Consider the following 25,971-nt stretch of genomic DNA (forward strand, 5'->3'; position numbering starts at 1 on the left):
CACTGCTGTCTGGAAGGATCCGGCAGCAAATGAGTTACTTTTCTTCAGGGAGCTCAGGTGCTCTTTGTATCTCTGTTTTGGCTCTTTTTACTATTAAAAAGAGAGATCTGTGGGAGGGGCAATTCCTTGTAGCAGACTCCAGATATTTTCATTTCTTTATTTATTTTGCCAAGGTCAAAATAACTGAAATCAACATTTGCAAAGGGAGCCTTGTCAGTCTGACCTGTAACAGCACTATCTCATGTGGCAAGCCCCTATTTTAAGGGTGGGAGTTCTTCCATAGTCCAGATATTGTGCATTTCTTCAGAGCCAGTAGTTGCTTCAGTATTATTAGGAAGAACTTCTTTACAGAAAGGGTAGTTAGGTACTGGAATAGGCTCCCCAGGGAGGTGGTTGAATCGCCATCCCTGGTTGTGTTTAAGAGCAGTTTGGATGTGGTACTTAGGGATATGATTTAGTGTAGGGTTTTTAGAGTTAGGGTTCTGGTTAGGCTGCAGTTGGACTTGATGATCTTCAAGGTCTTTTCCAACCTGGGTAATTCTATGATTATGTCTCCTGCTCATAAAGGTGGAAAGCAGGAATTCATCCTAAGGTACCCAGTGTCTTCTCATAGAATCATGGCAGTTCTCATGCAACTGGCACCAGAGATCTCTTACCCAGATGCTTTGAGTGAAGATGTCCAGAGGTATGATTGATATTTATCATGCTGGCTAATGTCATTTTTGCTGGCTCTGATAGCACCAATATATCAGAAGGTCTCTGAGGTCTCTTAACATGTTGCTTTTGAAAGCATCGATTGGCTCCTTTTGGGGCAAATTCAGAGTGTAGCTCTGGATTCTTAACAGGCGCAGCACCCAGCTGTTTGTTTTGCACTTGCATTGATTTCATGTGACCAGTTTGTAGATCTGTGTCAGGGCACTGCGTAGGTAGGGGTGGCGTACAGGCAACCTCAATTCAACCTGAATTCCTTTTGGGAAAGCATGAGTATGTGATAGAATGTTTGACGATCACTGAATGATGGGCTGCTTAAATCAGCCCAGGTCAGACTCATTAAAGAGCAGCCATGTTGTCCTTGTGCAGCTTTTCCAGCTCTACCTTTTCTCTCTGGCACAAGAGGTCCCTGTACTGCACCTACCAGTGTGGACTTCTGTCTCATCTGAAGCTTAGAGGCTCAGCAATAACACAGGTGGTGATGATGATAGTGTTTATCATTCTCTCTTACCTTCCTCTCTGGTCAGTGGCTAATTCACATGTGGCTACAACTCATATAGCTGTGGACAAAAGCTCCCTTATCCTGATTTTTCTGAATATCCTGCTGTTGCAGCTGTGGGCATTCTTATTATTCACATAAATATGTAATAATTCCTTCTAAGTCCTGCAAAGGTCTTTTGGGTACCTTGGGAGAGCTAATTATACCTAGTTTAATTCTATATGCTAAAATGTGCTTAAAAAGTAGGAGATCCCTTTTGCCCAAGTATCTGTGAAAGAATAAAAACATGGCATTTACCTTCCCATGATCATTCATCTTATACACTATTGTCAGTGTACAATCTACCTCCTTCCTGAGCTAAATGTTCTTTCTCTTAACTGTTCTCGAATGAGAAGTCTTTTTATTTGCCTCTAGTAACGTGTATTACCGCTCTTCTCTGGACCAGTTCTGTTTTTGCTGGACAACCTGCTCTCAGTGACCCTGCTTAAGCAGCAAGGTTAGATCAGGTGACCTCCAGAGGTGTCTTCCAACCTCAACAACTCTGAACTCCCGTGATTCTGCATGTTAATTTTCAGCTGTCTGGGTTAGGTGAGAAGGGCCCGGAGCAGCACTGATTACCATATTTCCAGAGTGATGTTACCACTGATTGGAAAATGGAAACACAACCCTTGTTTTTAAAAAGGGAAGACCCAGGGAACTACAAACCAGTCAGTCTCACCTGTCTGCCTAGCAACATCACTGAGCAGATCTACCTGGAAACTATGCTAAGACATACGATACACGGAGAGGTGATTGGTGACGGGCAGCATGGCTTTCACTAAGAGCAAATCATGCCTGAAAACTGTGGGGGTCTTTTGTAATGGGGTTATAGATCTGGTTTATAAAGGAAGAACAATTGACAACATCTACCTGGGCTCGTGCAGAGCATTTGATACTGTCTTGAACAACATCCTTGTCTCTTAATTGAAGAGATTTGTGTTTGATGGATGGACCACTTAGTGGATAAGGAGCTGGTTTGGCCGGTCACACTCAGAGAGTTGTGGTTATTGTTGCAGTGTCCAAGTGAAGACCAGTGATCAGTGATCTTCCTTAGGATTCAGTACTGAGTACTATTCAATATCTTTGTTGGTGACACAGATAGTGAGATTGAGTGCTGAATGGTGCAGTTGATGCACTGGATGGAAGGGATCTGCTATCCAGAAGGATCTTGACGGGCTGGAAGCGTGGGCCTGCACAAACCTCATGCAGTTAAACAGAGGCAAGTACAAGGTTCTGCAGCTGGGTCAGAGCAATCCCAAGCACAAATACAGAGTGAGAGGAGACCTTTCTCCACTTCTGGTGTGTTGGCCCATTAAGAACAGTCCTGAGCAGGAATTGGGTGTTGTGTGGAATGAGAAGCTCAACAAGAGTCTACGATATGTGTTTGTGCTCCAGAAAGCCAACCATATCCTGGGCTGCATCTAAAGTAGTGTGACCAGCGGGTCAGGGTGGTGATTGATTCCCTCTGTGTTGCCCTTGGGAGATCCATTGTGGAATACTGCATTCAGCGTGGGGCACTCAACATGGGAAAGGCGTGGATCTGTTGGAGTGAGTCCCAAAGAGCCCGCAAGGATGCTCAGAGGCCTGAATACCTCTCCTGTGGATACAGCTGAGAGCTGGCATTCAGCATGGAGAAGGTTTTGGGGGAGACATCATAGCAACCTTCCAGTACCTAAAAAAGGGCCTGCAGGAATGATGGTGAAGTACTTCTTACAAGGGCATGCGCTGGATAGACAAGAGATAATGATTTTAAACTAAAAGGATAGATTAGATATAAGGAATAAATTCACTTTGAGCGTGTTGAGGCCCTGGCACAGGCTGCTCAGAGAAGACGTGGATAGTTTATTCCTGGCAGTGCTCAGAGCCAGGCTGGATGGGGCTCTGGGCAACCTGTGCTGCTAGGAGGTGCATTGGCCCATAGCTGGGTGGGTTTTAAGGCCTCTTTCAACCCAAACCATTGTAAGATTCTGTGATCTGAAGATTATACAGGCAGAAGAATCAGATTTGTATTGTTCTCTGATCCCAGCTGAACATCTGGTTTTGCTGATCGTTTGTATATTGATTGCAGGTATGTTTTGTTTGAATAGTCCATGACGATGTGTGCTTTTCCTGAACAATTACAACTAATTTAGAACTACTCATGGTGCACATAAGTAGTTGAATGTATTCCTTTCTGTGTGCATCACTCTGATATTTGCAAAGATATCCCATGAATTTCAGTTGTGTGGGAGTGTTTAGATATGTCTGAATTTCACAGCACTGATCTGTGTTATTCGTATCTAAAATAAATCATTTACTTTCCAGAACGTTATTTAATGCAACTGTTAATGCCAGTCTTTTTAGGTCATGACTTCTTTGAGTAAAATCTTGTATTGTGTGGAATCTGCACAGTGGGCTGTGTGCAGTCATATTGTGATATCTAGGTGCTGCTTCCCATGAAGCTGTAGGTAATCTTTCTTATGGCTTTCTTCTATCCCAGCATTATATTTACTGGAACTTTTGGCACTCTTCTTCCTATGATTATTCTGTTTTAAGTACAGAGGATCCAGGGGCATCCACAGCCTCCTTGGGCAACCTGTTCCAGTGCATCACCACCCTCCATGTGAAAAACTTCCTCCTAAGATCCAACCTAAACCTCCCCTGTCTCAGTTTAAAACCATTCCCCCTTGTCCTATCAAATGAGACAGTACTGAGTTGTATACTCGGCTCTTTGGCAGCAAAATTCTGTGGAGTTCAGCACATAGTGCTCAGAGAGATGTTTGCTATTGCATTAACAAACACAAGTGATCATAAAGCTCTGATCCATCACCTTTGGCTTTTTTTTTCACTTTACTCAAATTGCTGAGAATGAACTAGGCAAACCCTGACCTGCTGAGGGGGGTCGTTCCTGGTCCAAGCTCACCTGAAAGAAGAGATAGCTATCACTCAGTGAGATTTATCTGACCTGTATGTAATGTTATCCACGGAGTAAACCCACTTAAGTGAATTACAGAATTAACATCTTGAGCACTCTGGAAAGAACGAGGAAGGGATTAGCACTCAGGTTGGCACCTCGTCACTTCTCTCTTTGATGCAGCCAGCTTGCAGCACTGGGTGTGTGTGAGCACTGCCCAGCTCAGCACACTGTTGGATGTGCACATTTATGGTTTCAAGAAGTATGCACAGTATTTGTGCTGACTCTCACTGCAGCGATTCTCTGAACAAGGTCCAAACCTACCTCAGTGAAAGGAAATTCAGTGCAATCTAGTAACAGATGTGAGGTCTTTGTACAAGTAATAAACAGAGCAATTACAAGGAGAAACGAGGGAGCAAAATTCCTAAGTAAAACTCTTAAAATATGTTACATCATGTATTTATGGGATCTTGGTTAGCCTGTGGAGTGTTTTAAACAGACTAAAAAGAATGCTTTATCAGAGAACCATATGGGCTTTAACCACAAAATACACTACCACATCCTAGGTTCTTTTTTATCCTTTCAGTTTTGTAGACCAGGATTGCACAATTGACCTTTTTTGTTACATTTTCCTTTGGATTATGCCTAAGTTTTAATGCCTTGAATTCTGTGCTGTTTGTAAGGAACTTGGTCAACAAAACAGGAGGCGTGGAACTATTCCAAAGAGCTTTTTTGATATAATTTCCTCATAAACAAAAAAAAGAATAAGATAATAGGATACATAAGTACAAAACGTACAGAAAAGGTCATTTGATTTGTTGCTTATTATCTATGTAAGCCAGTGCTCTTTCAGTTTCTGAATGTTCCTTGATATTCTCTTAATCCCAGGAGCATTGGTCTGGGACTTCCTGTTCATGCCCAGCTTCTTGTTGCAGTCAACCTTTATTATATCCTCTTAAGAAACTGATTAAATTCTCTACTGCAGGCAGATATAGCTGAGGGTACAAAAACCTATTGGGAGACTTCTACCCAGCAGGCTCTTATTGCTCCAGCAATCAGTGTTCCTGGGATTGTTTGTGACCAGCACGTACCTGTCCTTCCTCAAGCAGTATCACTGTTTAACTGAATAGATGCTGTCCTCCATCTCTTTTCTTCACTGCTGATCACCTTCATGTTTTTATGGTAAAACATCATCTCATCTCAGCTTTGAGGTTTGTTCAGGTAAAACAACCTGTACCTCTTGCAAGATAAGCTTTCCATTTCTCTGTTACTCTGAGTTCTCTCTTAGCTGTTCGGTTTTAAATTCTAGGAAGACCAAGGCTGTACATCATTCAGGTGTGGTCTTGTTCAGCTATTTTAATAGAGTGGTTTAACAGCCAGTGATCTCCTTATTATAGATGATGATACTTCTGTGAATAGAAGAAGCTGCTCTTGTTCCCAAAGTACATGATCTTGCATGCTGCACTCTTACATTTCCATTTCTTGCCCTTAGGTTTGTCTGTTGCTTTTTATGATACCCCAGTTCCCTGCATTGGCGTGGCTTCTGACTTTCTCACCAGCAGATTTCATCACCTCGTTGAGACTTTGTGTTAAGATCATTAAGTGTTTTCATTCTTAAGATACTCCAAAGATTGTACCCGAGGTCATTGATGAGCTCCTTCCAGGCCATTATTTTCAATCTTTAGCCCAGTTCTTAGGGTAACTGTCTCATAATTGTACTAATCTGTGTCCTTTCTGAAATTATTAATGTTTTCCCATTTGTCACTACATTGAATGGTTTACTGAAGTCCAAAAGTGCTAAGATTAATTTTCTTTGGCATAGAGAGAGAGTCAAGAACTCTTCAATTGCTTTTAGAGTATTACTACCGGTAATGTTTTAGTCATACCTCCTCAGAGAAGAAGATGAGACCATTCCCCAGGAGCATGGCTTTCCTGAACAGAAGTAGCATTGATATTTAGGAGGAAGCATATGACAAAAATCACAGCTCATGATGTGGAGCACAGGTATAGGAGTCAGGAGCTGTAGCTTCATTTCACTGCTTTGTAGCTGTTATTTTGTCTGCATCTCTTAATGCTGCCGTTTTCTTACCCTTAAATTCTTACATTAATATCTAATATTCAAATAAATTCTTTTTTCTGCTTTGTGTCTGTGTAATACTTAATGCAATAGGAGTTCTGGTCCAGACCTTGAAGGTACCAGCCATTAGAAAAAAAATACATGTAATGAACCTAAAATCAGTAGCTTTGATCCTGAGCCTCTTGACTTAATGCAAGAATTGACCTGACCTAGTCTTCTGGATTCTGTAGGATCCTTTAATTAATTTAATCAGTTCTGATTTCCTGAAAACGCAGCAGCATGGATGGCTGTCTGTGCCCTCCTAAGCTAAGCTGAGTCAGGTCCAGTACTGGAAATTGTGAATAAAGACTTGTGGATCATTGGGGGAGGGGTAAGGTAGTGATTTAATAGCATGCAGGAAGTTGTCAGCTCATCTTTAACTTTATCTCAAGTGTCACAAGTAGCATTTTTCTCTCCTACAGGACAAGGGGAGACTTGAAAAGCTTCATAGCCACAAGGACTATAAAATTACGAAACACATAACCTTTGGGGGATTTAATTAGGAAAAGCCTGGGGGGATCTTGGTGCTTACACTTTGCGCATTCTATACATATATATGTACATATATGCATTTATTTCTGTGACCCTGTTCTGAACTTACTATTCAAGCAGAATTTTGAGATGAGGAAGGGCTGTGGTTGTAGAAATAATTTACTTTTAGGTGAGCAGCAAACTCAGGTTTTAACTCTGAGTTAAGCATTTTGTGAAAGAGAATAAAGTGAAGTTTGGGGTTGAGTAATGTGCAGTTCAATTAATATACTTTGTTGCTTGTTTGTGTTGCCAAATAGAACCTTGGAATCCTCTGTTGTTTTGCAAATAGTGTCTGTAATAACCCCAATGCTGATTATGATACATCACTCTACAGAGTTGGGTTTACTGAGCAGCACTTACTGAAGAGCTGGGGATGATTTCTGCAGAGCTTCATCACTCCTTGGTGATGTAAGTGCATGAACTGACTTAGCTGACTTTGCCAGAGCTGGGTGCAACTTCATAACTTTTCCCCTGTACAAAGTTCAAAACTGTAGATGAGACGTTTGCTTTGCAGATATCTTCACAAAGGTCTTGTTTATCATGGGGTTAAGCCCAAGGGATTAAACACACATGAATATCCTTGTAGTGCATAGGTCTCCATTTAAAGGTTGCAAGTAAATGAAGCAGAGCAAGGCTCATGCTATTATTCATGCTTAGGTATCTGGTTAGGAAGAGCTTTGAAGGTACTCTATGCTCATACCAACTGGCTGTTGAAATATTACAGAATAATTCTCACTTTATCATGTCTTGGTGCAGTAGTGGCTACCTTTAAAACAAATCTACTTTTTCCATTTTTATTTTGTGAACAATTTAGTTCTTGTTAGTTGGGACGCCATTGAGCTTAGGGATAGTTGTACAATTTCAGCCATTGTGTGCTGTCAGTGTCTTCGAGGTGCCTTAAGCAGATACTACCTATGTGTTTCAAACTGCTAAAAATGTGAAGTCTTTCTACTCGTAAGACAGCTGTTTTGTAATTTCAAATATATTCTTATCACTAAATCCAATTACAAGGAAGAGTAAATCGCTACCTCCGATGTCTTAACTATTCTTATTTTAATTGTTAATTATCTCAACAGTAGGGTGCTATAGATTAGGAGGCATAGATTATCTTCTGCAAGTATGAGACTTTAGGAGCCATTATCAATTAATTCTGTTTTTAAAGAATTTTTAGGATAATTTTAATAGCTTGATAGGATTGTATTGGTGCTTGAAACTGCTGTCAAAATATCATGAAAATGACTTTAAAAAAAATCAGGAGCTTCTTGATGTTGTAGTAGCTTTGAAGGTCGTGCTGTCCTACACACTCCAGTGCAAGGTGTATTTTTGATGTTTTAATCTCTACTGCAGAGTAGATTCCTGCTAAGAAACATCAGTAAAACGATTCCTTGTCTTTAGCCGCTGATTTGTACAAATAAGATAAGGAGCCATACCTTGTGTTTGAGGTTTTTAACGTAACCTGCACAACCATTTCAGTACAGGTACACAAAGAGATAGTGCCATGCAAAATAACAATTAGAATTTACATGTCTGGTGCTGTAAGTAACCAAGTCCAAGAATAAAACCACTCTTACAGTCAGTGATTTAAACTCATCTCTCCTTAGAAGGAAGCCTTGGGATTATCTTTCACTTGGCTAGAAAGCCCAGCTGAGATGAAGGATTGCTTAGACTCGAGTTCACTTGCATCCCAAGAGCCGCTGTACTTGTCCTTAGCTGATCTAAGGTACAGGGGTGCTCACCAGGTGTTTCCTGTAGCATCTGAACTGTTTGGGTACGTTCTGTTTCTTGAGGAAGGAGAAGTTAGTGACTTTGGTGCATTCTGCTCTCCACCAGAGAGGGTGTTTATCTTGAGAAACAAAACCTTTGAGCTTTTGGACAGGGCTCTGGGCAACCTGATCTAGTAAATGTCTATGTTTGGTGGCCCTGCTAGACAGGGGGGTTGGAACTACATGATCCTTGAGGTCCCTTCCAACCCGGGTCATTCTGTGATTCTGTGTGATTTTCTTTTGCTGTCTGTATTGTGGGGTTCACTGTTTGGTTGACGTTATTGCCATTATTGTAGGATCTGTAGAAATAGCAGTAGATAACACGGATGGTGCTGTCTTTTGACCCTACCGAAGTGGTAGTGATATTCTTGGCCAGTATTTAGTGGGAAATGAACTAATGATTACAATTTCCAATGAGATTATGCTTTGAATGTCACTTCTTTGACAGTCTGCTTCATGCCACGCAGAGATAAGATCTCAGGCACAGATGACAGTCTAACTCCAGGAATATTTCCATTGCTTTGACAGCCTGAATGATAGCTCTGTTAAAAGCCACAAAGACTGAAACAATGACCTCTTGCCACTGGGTGATACTGTGTTGATAAATATACTAATGAGAGATAAAGGAGGTAACTATATTCAAGTGTTTTATGTAACCTGTCAGTGGGAAGCAGAGGTACTGTTTGAAGGGAAACTAGATAGGGAGCTGAAATTACAGGCAGTCTTATCAGAGGCAAAAGAGCAGCTTGCATTCTCGTGTATTTTGAGACGTCAGAGTGTTTGGCAGCCAGCTCAGTCCCTGGTGGCAGGAAGATCTTCTGTTCATCAACAGGGGTCAGATGGGAACTGTGGAAAATGGTCAGTTCTATTTTTTCCTGCACATCCCTTGGCCAGTCCACAACCTCAGCACTCAGGCTTAGCTTTTAGCATCAGCTTAAGAGGATATGTGTGAGCTGCCATTGATGGAGCTGCTTCCAGATGTATGTTTCTGCCGTCTCCTCCCTGCGTCCTCTGGCTGTGCAAACACTGCTCCTGGCGTAGGTGGAAAGGCAGACCAGTCAGGCAGAAAGTGTTCCTGCAAAAAGGGAATGAAGGAAAGGGTAAGACCCATCCCTTTCAGCCTGCACTTATGCAGGTCTGCAGCCTTGAGTCTGGAGAAAATGGTCTTCGGTGGAAGAGTCAGAGCCCCAGCAGGAGTGCTGGGATGCTTTGCTCTCAAGCTCCTTCCTGATTAATAGAAGTGGGAACCCAGAGATGCAAACACAAAGTTAAGTGAGGGAGTGAACTTGCAGACTGTCAGCTGTTTTTCAATAAATATCCATCTGCGTGTTCTTGCCTCCTGCTAATTGCAAGGTAAATTATCCTTCTTTCAGTAAGACTGCTCTCAAGTATATGCGCATACCTGAATTACCTCACCTTAAGTATAGTTCATTCTCCAGCAGCTGACCCACAGTTAATTGTTACCCTGCAATGTATTTCAGCATCGCTTTAACCATTATGTCATGCTGGAAACTCAGCTCTTCCTCAGCCTTGGGGTCTTTAAGCAGCTCTGGATTTTATCCCCTTAAGTCTAATATCCAGCCCTATGAAAATGCCCCTAATGTGGCCATCCTGCTGCTCTGTGACTTGGATTGTTTCAAACAGTTCCCTGGCAGATGCAGAGCTGATAGAGAGCAGCAGAATTTCCACTGTGGATTATCAGGAGCACTACTGAGGCATTGCTTAATGCATCTGATATCTAAGCCTGGATAACAAGAGCCATACAGCTGAGAAAAAAGATTGGCAACTATTGCAGGAATTTGGATAGGGGCACCTTGGTAAAGAGGGGAGGAATTGCATTAACTTCTATTACAGAACCCAGGGCTGAGATAGATTCCCTCTCTGTCATTGTCCTAAGCACATTATCCCTGAAAGAAAGAAGGTTTCTCTGAATCTGCAATTTTTCTAGGCTCCAGTGTTATTGAAATGAAACTGCTTCAAGGATATCTACATTCTTTACCATCATATGGATTCTCATCTCATGTAAATTATTTGGCCACTTTTCATTTTAATCCTCCACTGTCATTTTCTACAAAAGAGATCATTTGGTTTCTTCATTGAAGGTATTCAGCTGACAGCTGCCCTTTGTCTAGAAAGCAGCGTGCCTTTGCAGGATTTACTTGTGCCTGTTATTTTTCTTTTTTTCTTTGAACTTCATACTGCTGCTTATTTTTCATCTGTAGTTTTCATGGACTTTCAGAATGGAAAGAGAAATTCAGATATCCTGAATTCTTTCCCTGTCCCTTAGCAGGGATGTACCTGGATATACCTGGCTGAGAAGAAACAACCATAGAGAATTTTTGTTCAGGAGAAACAGATGTGCAATTTTAGGAGGCATAAGTTGGACAAGTTCATGGGCAGCCTGAATGCGTGAGGGAAGGAGGAGGTGTGTCACGAAACTGGAAGAGGAATAAGTCTGCAGGTGGAAGGAAAGAAAGGCGGTTCTTTTGCAGCTCCCTTCTGGTGCCCACTGAGCTTTCTGGTCTTCATGAAAGCATCTTGATTACCAGAAAAGCTGCCCAAAAACTTCTCAATTTTTTTGTTTTTATCTCATAAACCATTTTATCAGGATGAATGTCATTTCAGACTTTCAAGTGGGGATCAACTTTGTTGTAGAAGCTTTCAGATATTTACACTGCAAGTTTTTTGAAGAAAGTATTTTCACGATGTTGGAAAAATACGTTTTGATCCAATAAAGTAAAAACACTTTTAGTTTATTCAATTTTAATATGTGTGTAGGTATACATTACTGTTTCGGTCAATCACAGAAATGAGTGGAATACACAAAGAAAACGGTTTGCTGTAAGAGGTGTTTCATTCATCCATTTCTGAGCTACTTCACACATCAAGATTTCCCATTTCCATGGCACATTGTAGTTTTTAAGGTTTGCTTTTAATAAATGTGACCTTTATATTATTTGTGCCAACAAAAGCATACGGCACTGAGTGGTTTGCTAATAGCTTAGTGTTTATCTCCCTACCAAGAGGAGGGGCACCAATGTCCCTTGCATTGTCTTGTCTTAATTAATTAGTGTCTGGTTTTTTGTATCAAAATAAAAATGGGCAGTTCAAATATATACCATTTGTTGAATTTTACATCTTTTATCATTTCTTCAATAAAGTTAGGCATTGTGTAGCATCTTTGTGACCACAGACTAGCTATAAATCGTAAATCATAGAATCCTTGGATTCGGAAAGGATCGCTGAAGGCCACCTGGTCCAACTCCCTTGCAGTGATCAAGGACACCGCAGCTACATCAGGTTGTCCAAGGCCTGCTCCAGCCTTGCCTTGAAAGTCTCCAGGGACAGGGCATCAACCACATCTCTGGGCAACCAGTTCCAGTTCCTTTCCGCCCTCACTCTAAAAGACTTTTTGCTTATCTCCAACCTAAATCTGCCTTCTCTAAGCTTGAAACCATTTCCACTTGTTCTATCAATGCAGACCCTGCTAAAGAGTCTGTCCCCTTCTTTTCTGTCACCCCCTTTAGATACCGACAGGCCACTCTCAGGTCTCTCCCAGCCTTCCTTTCTCCAGGCTGCACAGCCCCTGATATCATAGGAAGTGGCTTGGCGACTACATCAGCCATTTCCCTTAGGACTCTTTCATGCATCTCATTGGGACCCATAGACTTGTGAATGTTCAAGTTCCTTGGGTGATCATAAACTTGATCTTCACTTACAGTGGGAGGGATGTTGCTTCCCCAATCCTCTCCTACCAAACCAAACATTTGAGGGCTGTGCAATGAGCAGTTAGCCAAGAAAAATAAGGCAAAAAAGTTAAGAACCTCAGCCTTCTCCTTGTCTATTTCTACCAGCTTGCCTGTGTCACTCACTGGGGGGTTACACCCTCCTGGACTTTCCTTTTCTGGTTGAGGTACCTGTAGAAGCGTTTCTTGTTCTTTGTGGCATCCCTTGTGAAGTTCAATTCAAGCAGGGTTTTGGCTTTCCTGACCCCAACCCTACATGGACTGGCAGCTTCCTTATACTCTTCCTGTGATGCTTGTCCCTGTTTTCACTGCCTTTATATTTTCTTCTTGCTCTTCAAGTTGACCATAGAAGCAACTCTGAAAGTTCTAAGAAGAAGTAAATGTTTGCATATAGATATCAGCATTATAGACCATTTGCCCTTCTTTTAGTGAAGATGGAATTGTTTCTGTGGCTTTCTTTGTTTTCTAAGCTGCCAAATCAAGTGGTGGTACATTAATAGTGCAACTAACTGCGCTGATGTGATTTATTTTAGTCAATGAGCAGCATTGTAGAAATAGGACTGCATTTGTGGGTGTAGCTGTGACTGCAAATAGGACTGAGAACAATGGGATGTAGTAATAGTACATGGAATTCAAACTGAGTGTCCAAAATGTGTATTTGCGGTGGATTGATTTGAGCTGGGAGTGAAAGAGTGAGATCTGTGTTAGCACCACTTGTTCAAAAAAACATTGGGAGGAAAAATTGCTATGTGGAACAAAATGCATGTTTCCATTGAGAGCAACTGTGCTGGGGCCAATCCACCAAAGTAGAAATACAACCATGGAAAATAATAAGCGCCATAATAAGTGCCTTCTAAGGCCTAGCTCTCCTAGTAGTAAATGGTCTACAATTAAAGGAAAATGTATTCTTTTCAAATATAGAGCAGCTGTCCAACATCTGAACCTGCCGCTGATCAAAGCTGATCAAAGAATTCTTAAGATTCTACATTATGGACAATCTACAGAAAAACATAGTAGTCCCTGCTTATGGCTTGCTTATCAGAGTCCACTGAAGTAAACAGGACTCCTTTTGTTGTTTTTAATGCAGATCTGATAAGATCTGTAGAATGTAAATCAGTTCATTAAAATTTTTTAAGCGCTTAAACAAAGTAAAGGAAAAAAAACAGTTTAACTTTTATAGGATGTTTGTGGCTATAAAGTACAATAAAATCATAATTATTTAGAATGAAATTGTTAAAATATGCTGTACTCAGAGTGTGTCGTGTTGGGCTGAATTTAAACTGATTCAATTGTGATTTCAAAAGAATAGTCTGACCATAGACATTTTACTCTTTCATTGTGTGGTTTTGTCTGCACCATATGAGTAGTCTGTCTAAACCCACAGTGTTTGTGTGCAGTAGATGTGTGTGTATATAATAACCCAACAATCAGAATAAATACGGAACATCTCTTGTAGGACATTGCCTCAGGGGCATGCAGGGGAAGAAGGTAACTGGTAATTAAAGAAGCAGAGTCATGGCCTGGGATGTCTTAAAAGAATGTGTTTCACTTGACAGCAGTAACTCTGATACTCATAACACTGCCTGTTTTGCTGCATCTCCTACTGTGATATTCTGAATGCCAAGGTGACGCTGCAAATGCTGGGATAACATTCGGTTATCTGAGGCGTTTGGGAACTTTCCAAAGAGTAACTGTGTATAGGAGTGCACGCTGTTATTATTTTATGCATATACAGGTTGACAGAAAATGTGTATCATTGCTGTAGGAGTGTGCATGAGCTGGCAGCTGACACCTTCTAGTGAAGCTGTGTTGGAATGTTTCTGAAAAAAAACTTTCTTATTCTCTTGTTCTTGCAGTTACTTCAATGAGAATCAATATCCTGACGAGGCAAAGAGAGAAGAAATTGCCAACGCCTGTAATGCAGTTATACAAAAGCCAGGTGAGGAGCTGATCGCGATGTCCTTTCCAAAGGCAATTACAATTAGATTTGAGCATCTCCTGCTAAATTCAGTAAATGTAATTTTATGGCTATTACTAATAATTCAGCACTCTCAACTAGTTGTAGGTTTCTTCTCAAGCCTGCTTAGCCTCGCGTTCTTCAGAGCTGCCAATACTTGGATGAACACGAAAGTCAGTGCCATTTTCAAACCAAAATACCTGTATCTGAAACTCAAATTTCTACCAGTTGAAATACGAAATACAAGATGCATATTTCATGTATGCAGCTTTGTAAATGACGTTGCTAAGAAAATAAACATGCCGTGAAAGGCTTTCATTCCTTTAAGGTCGGGTCACTTATTTCAAAGTATTTCTGCAAGCACTTAGGAACGATCTGGAAATGTCATTACACTCCCTGAAAGGGAATTTTACTTGGTTCTGTTTCACAGATGGGAGATCTTAGGTAACAGACTGAAGTTTGATGGAGATCATGTGGTTCTCAGAAGAGTTAAAAAATGAAACCACAGCTTTCCCACCTTTCAGGGTTTTTTTGCAACTTCTAAACAGGAGTGTTGTGTTAGAATCTGAGAGTTAATGGGAGAACTTGTATTTGAATCAACAAGTTGCATTTTCCCTTTTCACAGAGCAATTATACTTGGTAGAGCAGCATGAATTCTCAGTTTAGTATTAGTAAGCCCAGATTAGTGGACACAGAAGCACACAGTGAGGGTCTCATCCTTGTATAGGCTGCAGGGAACTGGAGATGCAGCTACATCAGCCACCTCAGGTAGTCTTATAGCCAACAGAAGAGGTTTCCATCATGTCCCTGCAATGCTGATTCCCCTGTCTTCCCTTCTTAGGCCAGTCATCAGGCAGAGGAGTTATTTGCTGTAGCTGGGTGGTTGTTATTAGGTTTATTTGTTTTGCTGGTTTAAGTGTAACACTCCAGTGGTCTGGTTTCCAACATCCCCAAAAGATAAGAAGTGTCCTGGCAGAATGGAAAGGCTGTGATGAGTGCTGTGGGAGTTCGATAGCTGCTGCTGGTGGAGAAAAAGGAAAGCAGACTGAGGAGGGACAAAATTCCTTCATTCATTTTGCTGCTACCAAAGAAAACACATCATTGAACTGCACCCTTGCTGCACATAGTAAGAGAGCTAGCCCAAGGGTATGGGATTTATGGCAGGGCTGTGAATTGAATTTGAGTTTTTGAATCTCAGTTTTGTGCTTGAACTAGAAAAGGAGCCCTCTATTCTCCCACGGCTCAGGATTTGGTTGATTGAAGCTGCAAAGAAATTCTTGTATTTCAGATTTTAAAAATAGAAGAAAGGCTACTTTGTTTTTAGGGAGATATTTGGCATTTATTACTATAGCATCTGGGCACGGTACTGGTTCACATAAAATTTTCTTCATTCTCAGTTCTAACAGCTTTTCAGTGCTGTTTATACTACAGGAGTTGTCACTTGTACAAGGTTAGTCTGCCTATCTTTTTCCCCCCTGCCCATTGTTTTCATAGGAAAAAAGTTATCAGATCTGGAGCGAGTTACCTCCCTTAAAGTGTACAACTGGTTTGCCAACAGAAGAAAGGAAATCAAGAGACGAGCCAATATCGGTAATGTATCAGAGAGCCTGCTTTCAAGGTTCAGTACATTGACTTGCTCAGGAGAGATAAAAATTACACAGGATCACATTACTGAATATACGGGAGGTTCTGATAATCTTAATTGAAATGTGGGGCAATTTTTAAAAGATTTGCTATTCCAGATTTTGTCTCAAATACGGGTAGGAGTTCAGTGTCTGGAATTCCATCATCGGTGCAGGAAAAATGAGGCAAAGTTTTACTGGGAGATGAGTTTTAAAAATCCAAACAAGAATTGAGTTTTCCGAGGGAGAATCGCATTCCCTGCACTCGGACTCACCTGGTCATTCCAGATAAAATCTGACATTAAACCTGAAAATGTCTGCATTGAAAATAAGGGAAATTGAGACTATTGCGAGTTCAGAACCTTAGTGTATTGATTAAGTGACAAGTGGCTGTAGTGAGGAGCTTTTATATGGCTGTAAGTTTCCTTGTGTCTGTGTTCCATTGAAATGCACTTCTTTTTAATACTGAAACCCAGGGTTGTCTTTTACTGCCATCCCTCAGACCACACTGGGATCTGAGAGACCAGATGAGTTGTTTTACCTCTCAGATTTGGCCACTGGGACCACAGGTTCCATAATCTAGCTTCTTATTCACATTACACCTGTGCTCCCTACTGCTTTCTATAGGGTTGCACAGCACTGGGTGTCTGGAGCAAGGTGATATTTTTCCTTGATCATCAGGATAAAACAACAACTAGCCCTGCAAGCCTTTTGTGCATGAATACCTCATCATAAGGAAATAAGAAGTGATGCTGAACTTATAAGAAATAGACCTTCTCGTATGGATAAATGCAAGACGTTCTGATGAGAGTAAACTCACCTTAGCAGCCAGGACCCAGCAAACTTCAGCCGTTTGGGCATAGTTTTATGCACAAGTCTAAGTACTGGTGCAGGACTGAGTTTGCAACATGTAGGCAAGACAAGGCCCATATCTGCATGTTTAATGGTATTTTTGCAAATGTTGGCAGTGTTATACAGTCTTGCTGCTTTTTCTCATATCTGTGAAGATGAACAAGTTATTTGTACAAAATGTAGCATGTTACTGAAGGTTAATCTACGTTTACTTTTCAAAAATGAAACCTGTCTGTCTTACGTCAGGGGGGAGGGGGAGAACAAAGCAAAGATAGTCCAAGGTGGGTGGTGTTATGGCTTTATGTGTACTGTATGTTATGTGTACTGTATGTTATGTGTACTGTATGGGGAGGAGGGTTGGAAGGAGATTAAAAAGAACTAAAGGGAGCTTTAGATGCATGGATCCTTCTGGAAGATGAAGATGTATTGTTTTTAAATCCCTTAAGTGCTTTTAAAAATTTCTCCATCTATTTTCAGACACTCCCCGCCCCCCTCAAGTCCTGCCAGTCCAAACTATGTGGGAAGATCTACAGGGAATGCCTTTGCCACTCCAGTGCATTAGAAATTAAGCTAATTTCTAATAGGACTGGCTGGAAAACAAGGATTCTTACTCGCAAACAAGTCTGTTAGTTGACAGGGAAGGATTTCAGGCAAACCAGTATCTGTTCATGTGCTACCTTCCCAAATACTGGAGAGTGAAGAGGAAGAGGCTAAGAACTAACTCTGTTCTTCCAGTTTTTCTAACTTCTTGAAAAAAATAGTTAACTTTTAATTACTCTAATGCATCAGATAAATTAGGGATCCATTTGCTTTTTTCGAAGAAGCAGCAATCCTGGAGAGCCATGGAATAGATGTACAGAGTCCGGGAGGTCATTCCAACAGCGACGACGTTGATGGCAATGACTACTCAGAGCAGGTGAGTGTCATGGCTGAGCCATGTGTACCCAAATGAGAGAGTTCAGTGACACATGCAGAGGCCCTCTGCCTCGCAAGTCAGATGTCTCTCGTTCTTGTTTTGCTTTGATGTAATTGTAAAGGGGAAAGTGGAAGAGCACAGCTCCCCTGTTTGAATGTGTTGAGCAACAAGCGTTCACCCACATGGATTTATTGTCATACAACAGGACACTTGGCAAGTACGCAATGGGGAGGAGGAGGGAAGATGTTCAGAGGGAGGCAGAGAAGCAGAGAAGGTAGAAGAAGACAGGAGGATCTGCTCCAAACAAGCAAGTTACACCATTCACGCCACACGCAATGTATGAAAAATGTTAGGAGAGTGTTACCCAGTGCACCGTGCATAACTTGAGCTTTCCTCAGCCCTGGCACTGTGCTAGTAATCCACCCTCAAGAAAGGATGTACAGGTCTTTAACAATTGCTCTGATATATCAGGCACCAACTTGCTTCCCCACAAAACTAGGCATGTGTGTCCCTCTCTCACCTTTTGTTTCTTTATGCAAGAAATGTCTCTGTGATAGCCTGTGGTACAGATGTTGTGAGTTGCTTATCTGGCACCCAGATGAGTACAGCAGTAAGCCCCCGCCCGGTACACTTTATCGTAATCCCTTTTGTCAGCCCTGCTCAGCAAGATGCTGAGCACCCTCCTGTGAGGTGCTGAGCTCCTTCTGCATATCCCTGGGAGCACTGTTCAGGGTGGCTCAGGATCACTCCCTAAGATGCTGACAGACAAAGGGAGAAGGGGTGGGGGGAGGATGTGATTAACTAAAGCTTGACATTTATTTGGCCCTGTACCTGCTTCTTATTGTTCTGCCACGGTGTGCCACTATTTGGGTTGTTTACATATTATCTTTTTTTTCTTTTTGCATTTTAACTCTTGCCTATTCTCTATTTTTCTTGATTATTTTTAACCCTTGACAGCAACTTCTTTTTTAAATTCTCCAGCAAAAGAATACCCCTTCCCGCACTCTGAGCCCTCACCTACCCTAAAGTTGGTGACCCTTCCTTCACACACCTTCCTGACAGGTATTGCATCCGCTTCCCAATTTTCCCTCAGGTGTCAGTGTTGGCCAAAACCCATCAGGGATGTGTGTGCTTGGCACCAGGGGACTTGTAGAACAGTTCATATGCTTGCTTCTGACTTTGGTATTAGCTCTGTTCCATTCTACACCCAACATCTGGGGTTGGCAGATCATTTTTAATTGACTTATTTAGGAGAAATAGTTATGTCTCCCTATCTAAAGGAGTGCTGTAGCAATGGAAAGCCCTGGAATGAGTCCCTAGCAGGCTTGGCTGTCGCCCAGTGTGACAGATCTCTGGCAGAGGGATTCCCAGTCACTTTGCTTCTGATGGACATTAAGGCCCCTTTTATAGGTCATCACCAGTAGATTTGGTGGAACCAGCTTTGCTAGCTCTAGATAACGAGGATCAGTTCTGTGACAGTTCTAGAATATTTTGAAACTCCTGTTGAGTGCAGTTAATTCCTTTTCAGTCAGATGCAAAAACTGAATACAAGAGTTAGCTAGACTCTCAAACTATATTTTTCTGGTGTGTTATCCAAAATGCTTTGAAAAGATGAATAAACTGGATAGAAAATGTAAAGATTTTTGTTTAGAGTCCTTAAAATCTGCATTTCTCAATAATCTGACTGGGCTTGTCCATGAAGTATAATTAGGCATTGTCAGTGAAGCAGAATAAATGGCAGGTTCTCCTGATGACCATTTGACATCCCTTAGTGGTTAAAACCATAAATTGTGCTTTCCACAATGACACTTAAACTTCACAGTTCATCCAAATACAAGTGAGATGACTAAGACTGCAAAACTCAGGTCTCTGCTTTGTGTTTCTTATCCCAGTAAACATTGCTGAGGTGGCATCACAACATTTGCTCTCTGTTTGTTGTAAATGAGTGCATTCCTTCAAATAACTCAGATTTTACCAAATCTTGCCTTTTTTGTCTCCCTCAGCATTTGTCACCCTCATCTTAATTTCCAGGTGCTTAAAGATACATACTAACATGAAAATTTTGCATGTTCATCACTTATCAGCTGATGAAGACTGATAATTATCATTTCTTTCCTGTAAAACTAATGGCAAAATCGTCATGTGGTCTCTATTAGTGCCAAGTTTTAAGGAGAGGAAAATGCCCTGATTTTGCCCAACATCTCAGCACAATTTGTTTGACAGCTGAGTTTTATTTGGATGTTGTTGTTTCTCATTCCTGTTATTTTAAACCAAGCCCTATTTCTAATGTAGACTAAGAAGCATGCACACTTCACCATAACATCACACTAGAATAGTCAAACATTTGATCTGACATTGTATGGCCATTATCTGCCTAAGAAGGTAACCCTTTTTTTCCTTGATTTTGTAAGTTTCACTGCAGTCCCGCAGCATTAGTTTCCCTTTATTAGTTTTGCCTGTCAAGCATCATAGCAATCAGCACAGCGGTCCTCCTACAGCTGAGAGACCTTGCTCTTTAGAAAATAAGCAAGTAGGAATATGTAGCACTTAGCTCAGCAGACTGGAGAACTCAGCAGAGGTTTGCCTGGATACTTGAATTATGGTAGTTCCAGTCCCATGAAATCACTGCACTATTTTCCTCAACCATCTAGAAGCTTTTCACCACCTTTTTCCCAGTACCTTTGTGAATTCAGTTTCTTCACATAGGACAGCGGCTCAGCCCAAAGGTCTGGGTGAGGTCAATACCACTGTTTCAGGAAGAGTATTTTTAAAGAATAGGGTAATTATAGAGTGATTTTATTATATTAGCGTCCAGCTTCTGGAAGGCAGGAGTCTTGAGAGACTTCCTGAGCCAGGCGGTGTATCCACTTTCTTTTTAATAGTTATAGTAGGCTAATTTTCCATGAACTTGTCTAACCTCCCCTTTTTAGAGGCATATTTACTTTTGTCTAATCTAAAAATCAGTGGATCCTACAACTGAACAGTGATAAGAGAAGAGCTGCTTCCTGTTTTTGCTTTGGAACGTATTATCTCATCATTTCAGTGAGCACCCTTGCTTATTAGATCATCAGAAGTAGCGAACAGTTGTTCTCTGTTTACTGATTATTTGTAATAAGCATTTACCATATCAACCATCAGCCATTTCTTTTCCAAGCCGAGGAAACTGAGCCTCTTTAGTCCCTCCTTGTAGAGAAGCCAGCCCCTGACTCTTTCTCCTGATTGCCACTCTCACTGTTTTTCCTACTTCTATTATGTCCCGTTTAAATGGGATGAGCAGAACTGAATTCAGTATTCAGAATGTAAGCACAGCATGAATTTGTGCAGTGGATAATGATCCCTACCTTAGCTTGGTTTCCTGACATGTGTTGTGTATTGCTTTTATCTTTATGATTTCCTGTTTTCCTCAAGATATTCCCTCTGCTTAAATTTTTCTCTTGAAAATCGGGTACACCACTCCTTACCCCTCTTACCTTTGTCTGCACATTGAGGGAAATCAGTTGTATAAATTCCTTTCATGTTGTACCCCTGTAACAGATGTGCAATTTGCTGCCCCTAGGCCATTATTTTATACACTGTTGTACACTGGTTTTCTACTTGTGTAGTAACCGTACTTCTCTCTTCTCCTTTCTGCCTGTGCAGGATGACAGCACTAGCCATAGTGACCATCAAGACCCCATTTCATTAGCCGTGGAAATGGCAGCGGTAAACCACACCATCTTGGCATTGGCCCGGCAAGGAGCCAACGAGATCAAGACAGAGGCTCTAGACGACGACTGATATAAAGAAGGGGGAGGGTCGAAGCAAGAAGTAACTTAGTTTTAGACGTAGCACCTTAGCAGACTTTCCTCGGTCCTTAATATGTGTTCTTACAGTATAACTTTGCAGTTTCTTGTACGTCAGTTAGCTGTTAGGGTCTTGTTCTGTGAAGATGGCATGGTGCCCTCAGCCTTTGCGTATACTCTCTCAGTATTAATTCCCAATAAATAATCAATCAACCAACCAACCTCCCTCTCCCAGCCCCAGTGGCTAGAAAAATCTTGCTGCTCTATCTTAGCATTCAAAGTGCTTCCAGGTATTTTAGACAGTCCTCAATTACAAGTCTTAGGCTACACTTAAAATCTTGGATACTTTTAGAGATTGTGTAAAAATAGTCTGTACGCTTTTCCTTCTCTGAGACTGAAAGGATGCAAGCTGAGGTAGTGGCACAGGGTCGATGGACACCAGACTGGGAGTATCAACAGAGAGTAAAAAGAACACTAGAAACCCCGCTTCAGCTGATTCAGATTTCCAGCTGCAATAAGCTGTGCCTCACTGGTCATACAGTGACTTGATATACTTTTGGGTGCTGTGCTGAGAATGTCCATTGGAAACACATTCACATATTTCAGTTGATGGTCACATATTCAACACAGACATCCTCTACTCACAAGCTGCGTGGCTTAGTGGATAAGTACTGCCTTCTGCCTCTGGGACCATGATTGAAGCCCAGCCTGGGATCATATGAAAAATGAGCTGAATGTCTAATGGACAACAGTCCACCTCTCAAAACCACTATTCATTATTTGGCGTGGCTTGTAGTGCCTGCTCAGAAGAGGTCTAGACTCTATTGAATCTGTCACTAACAATTTCACTTTTTATTCTTCCTCTTCCGTCCCCGCCCTGTTCCCCTCTCCACTTTGCCACTTTCAAAAGCAATGTTTTCCAAGAAGGTTTTAAGGTCATGAAACGGGTGAGTGATTTTTTTTTACGTGTCTGTGTAACTAATGCCTACATCTAGCCCGAAAGGTTATCCGAGAACTTTGACATCTGACCTTTGCTAGTTGACATCATAGCGTGAATAGTCTCCTAAATAAGAACTTTTGTCTTTGCTTAAAGGCGGGAGGATCTCTTACCAGAGAAATGGGGTGTGAATGTTTTGTGTTCTCTTTACTCTGTCCTTGTTAAGATGTGAGAAAGCTATACTGCTACGAGCAATTTAATTAATAATTGGAAGCCATACTGATAATGGATGTGGTAATATTTGTAAAACAAACCTACTTTAAGTAGCAGAAACTAATGGAATTGTTTTCCTTGATCATATGTAGCACTTTTGTTACTTTTTTCTTAAAGATATTTATATTTGATAAGTCTTTTTTTTATCATTTGAGAATTCAAAATGCCAAACAGCAAGCTCGCATTACAGAGTCGCCCTGCGATCGCCTTGTCATCTAGTATCTAAATGATGAACTGTGTGCACATCTAAGAAAATTACATCTGCTGGCATTGTGTGGAAACGATCTCCTGGCATCCTGATAAGATGATGTGTTGCTGCCGGTAAGAGGAAACATCTCAATGCAAACAGCCCGGGAAGTGTTAGAGACAGGCAGGACTGTGGTATGTTTAAAAAAAAAAAAAAAAAAAAAAAAAAAAAAAAAAAAAAAAAAAAAAAAAAAAAAAAGGAAAAAAAGAAAAATGACAAAAATTAAAGCTATGTAAATTTTTGTATATAGATATATAAAAATTTTCATAGTATTTCCAAAACATTCCATTTGTGTCTTCCCCATTTACGTGGGAATAGCTGAAGAGGGGAAAATAGCTTAATTCTGAAGGATGGGCTTCCTTCTTCTCTCGTCCACTTCTGAAGGTGGATGGGACGAAGGGAAGTCACAGTTACGTGGTTTGTTCTCATCCTCCCTCCCCCCTCCCTCGTGCACAGATATCAGATAGCATCGTGAGCTCCCAAGTCGTGGCTCCTCAGCAGGTCTTTAGGCAGCCTAAACCCATTCAGGGTGTAGGCTATCTTAGGTCATCCTCACATCTGTCACCAAAATTGCTTGGGTAAGTGCGGAGATTTTGTGCTTTCAGAAGGCACAGAGCTGGCACCTCTTTGTCTCTGTAACTTTGAAGATAAATAGGTAGGACTTGGCCTCGTCTTTCGTTTATGGATTTCATTGGAAAATGTATGTGCTTTCCTTAGGTGTAGATCACTGAAGCAGAATGAAGCCATCTTTTTTCCGTTTTATTGCATTTCTTGAGTAGGCAAATTTGTAAGTAGCATCGGGGCAGACTCGGGGAAAACACAGAATTGGATCAAGCTGCCGTTGCACCATTGCGGTTTATTTCTTAATTTGTGTGTGAATGTTTTGGTACTAAGGAGTGAAAGGACAGGGAGAGCTTTTTTCCCCCTATTTTTTGCACAGCAGAATGATGAAGCAAACTCTCGCCTTAGTGGAATGTTACCTTCTTATTCATACTGCAGTCACACACCAAGCTGACAAGCAACATCCACGATTTATAGGGAGGAGATTTTAATAATCGATGGCCTCTTTATGTTGGGATTGCCACCACCATTTGTCCTGGCTGTTTCATTTTAAAAAGAACAGATTCAAACTGCTGGACAGCTGCAATTTTAGAAGAAATATTGCTTACTGTAGCATCTTGAGGGGGAAAAAAAAAAGTCATTGTTTCAAGCATCGCCTTTTTAAAGCAATAGGGAAGAATAAAAACCCATTTTAGGTTCGTGTAATGCAGGATCAAAGTAACTGTATGTCCAGACCATCTGATGTAGAATAATCTGACCATAATTCTATCTGTCAGTGTCAGGTAGCTGCTGGTCTCATCAGGCCTCGATATCCAGTATGAAGGTTAATCAGATAAACCACTTGTGAACAGCTGGAGATTGCCAGATCCTCCTTGTCTGTAGCTTTTAAGGTAAATACCAGTTTGCTGCTCTCTCATGTCACCTCATCAGAGCAAACAACAAATTAAGCAAGGAATCAGTCGTGCTGAAAGAAAAAACAAGAGGAAAAAAAAGACATTTGGTGCGTTTCAAGTTTGTGTCACCTTGGTTTGCACGAGGAGTGAGGAAAGAGGAGGACTTCAGCCTGTTTCCTTTATTAGGGAAGTTCATAGCAGACAGTTTGCAGATGATTAACACCTTTCTGCTTTGACTGGAATTAGCTTAAATGGAATAGATGCTGGTGCAACGATGTCAGAAGAGCTGCACCTGATGCAGAGTAGTTGAAGGGCTTGGTGGAGAGCGTGGCCTGTGCTTCAGACTTTTTTCCTAGGTTTTCTGCTGCAGTGTGGGATGTTGTTTGTGTCTTTTTGTCTCTGGATTTTCTTGAAAATTATCTTTTTGGTGGTGCTGGGTTTGGGTTGTTTGGATGCAGTTCAGTGGCTGTTCTATTGTAGTCAGCCTGGAGCTACTGCAGTCTGTTCTTGCGTGGGTTTCCTTGAACCAGGTCTGGTGGCAGACTAGATCTACCTTTTTGTTCTGAATAAATAGAGAATAAATAATTCAAGATGGGCAGCCTGGTCTGGTGGTTGGCAGCCCTGCATATTGCGGGCTGGGGGTTGAAACTGGATGGTCATTGTGGTCCTTTTCAACCCAGGCCATTCCATGATTCTATGTTCCTCTTCTGTGATGGGCACAGATTGCTTTTAACTTTGTAGAGTAAATTCTGACTATTATTTTGTGGCTCATACAGCTCCTATACTTGAGTTCTTGTCTCTTAACAGTCTTCTTAAAACAACAATTTCTACCTCTACTTGTTCTTTTGTTTTTGTTTTGAATTCTCTATGTCTTTTTCCTGAAGTCTGAAATCCCAGATAGTTACAAAAGCATTATGAGTTGATAAAGGAAATAATAACATAGCAGCAAGCAGACATTACTCATTGATGGCCTTGAGTTGTAGAGACATCTAATACACTACAAGCATAGATATTGTTATAGCATAATCCCATTACTCATATGTTGGACATGAGCAGTTGGTCCTGAGTCAGCAGTGCACCCTTGTTGTGATAAAGGAATTTCATTAGGAAGAGCCATCGGCAGAGCAAGGAAAGCAATAAGTCCCCTCTGCTCTTCACTTCTGGGAGCCTATCTGGAGTATTGTGGTCAGTTTTGGACAGGGGTAAATCCATCATACAGCAGCTGAGATGAGAAGGTTGGAGCACATGTAACGTGGTGGGAGTTTGAGAGAGCTGGGATTGTTTGGATTGGCTCTGGGGAGATCTTATTTTGCTCTTTAATTGTTCTAATCAGCAGTGAATACAGTATAGTGAATACAGAGCCAGGCTCTTCTCAGAGGTACATAGAAAAAGACTGAGAGCAATGGGCTCAAATTGCATTAAGGAAAATTCCAGATGGAATTTTCAGAGGAATATTTTCATGCTGAGGGTGGTAAGAAAGGGGCCAAGAAGGGCAGTGGAAAAAGCCGTCCTTGGGGATATCCAAAACTCAACTGGACAAGATCTGGGGTTGGATCAGAGACCTCCAGAGGTTTCTTCCGACCCAAATTATTCTTTATGTGTTGTTCCAAAAGTAATGCCTCCTGTTTATTTT

The 25,971-nt window shown here is 41.3% G+C and overlaps 1 protein-coding gene across 20 annotated transcripts in view; it reads left to right on the forward strand.

Moving 5' to 3' along the window:
• The window catches only part of HMBOX1 (homeobox containing 1), a 100,911-nt gene extending 78,140 nt beyond the window's left edge, over positions 1–22,771 (forward strand). For 7 of the 20 annotated variants that reach the window (XM_015859726.2, XM_015859725.2, XM_032443452.1 and 4 more), the window contains exons 7-11: positions 14,155–14,237; positions 15,750–15,845; positions 17,551–17,645; positions 17,851–17,982; positions 21,285–22,771. In XM_015859726.2, coding sequence (XP_015715212.1) covers positions 14,155–14,237; positions 15,750–15,845; positions 17,551–17,645; positions 17,851–17,982; positions 21,285–21,422 — 544 coding nt within the window. In that variant the 3' untranslated portion in view covers positions 21,423–22,771. Of the gene's footprint in view, positions 1–14,154; positions 14,238–14,357; positions 14,583–15,749; positions 15,846–17,550; positions 17,646–17,850; positions 17,983–18,626; positions 18,708–21,284 lie in introns of those variants that run through there. The other 13 variants (XM_015859736.2, XM_015859741.2, XM_015859730.2 and 10 more) reach the window with 13 other exon arrangements.
• Positions 22,772–25,971: the final 3,200 nt, after the last annotated feature.

The sequence above is a fragment of the Coturnix japonica genome, chromosome 3 (assembly GCF_001577835.2).
Source record: "Coturnix japonica isolate 7356 chromosome 3, Coturnix japonica 2.1, whole genome shotgun sequence".
NCBI lineage: Eukaryota > Metazoa > Chordata > Aves > Galliformes > Phasianidae > Coturnix > Coturnix japonica.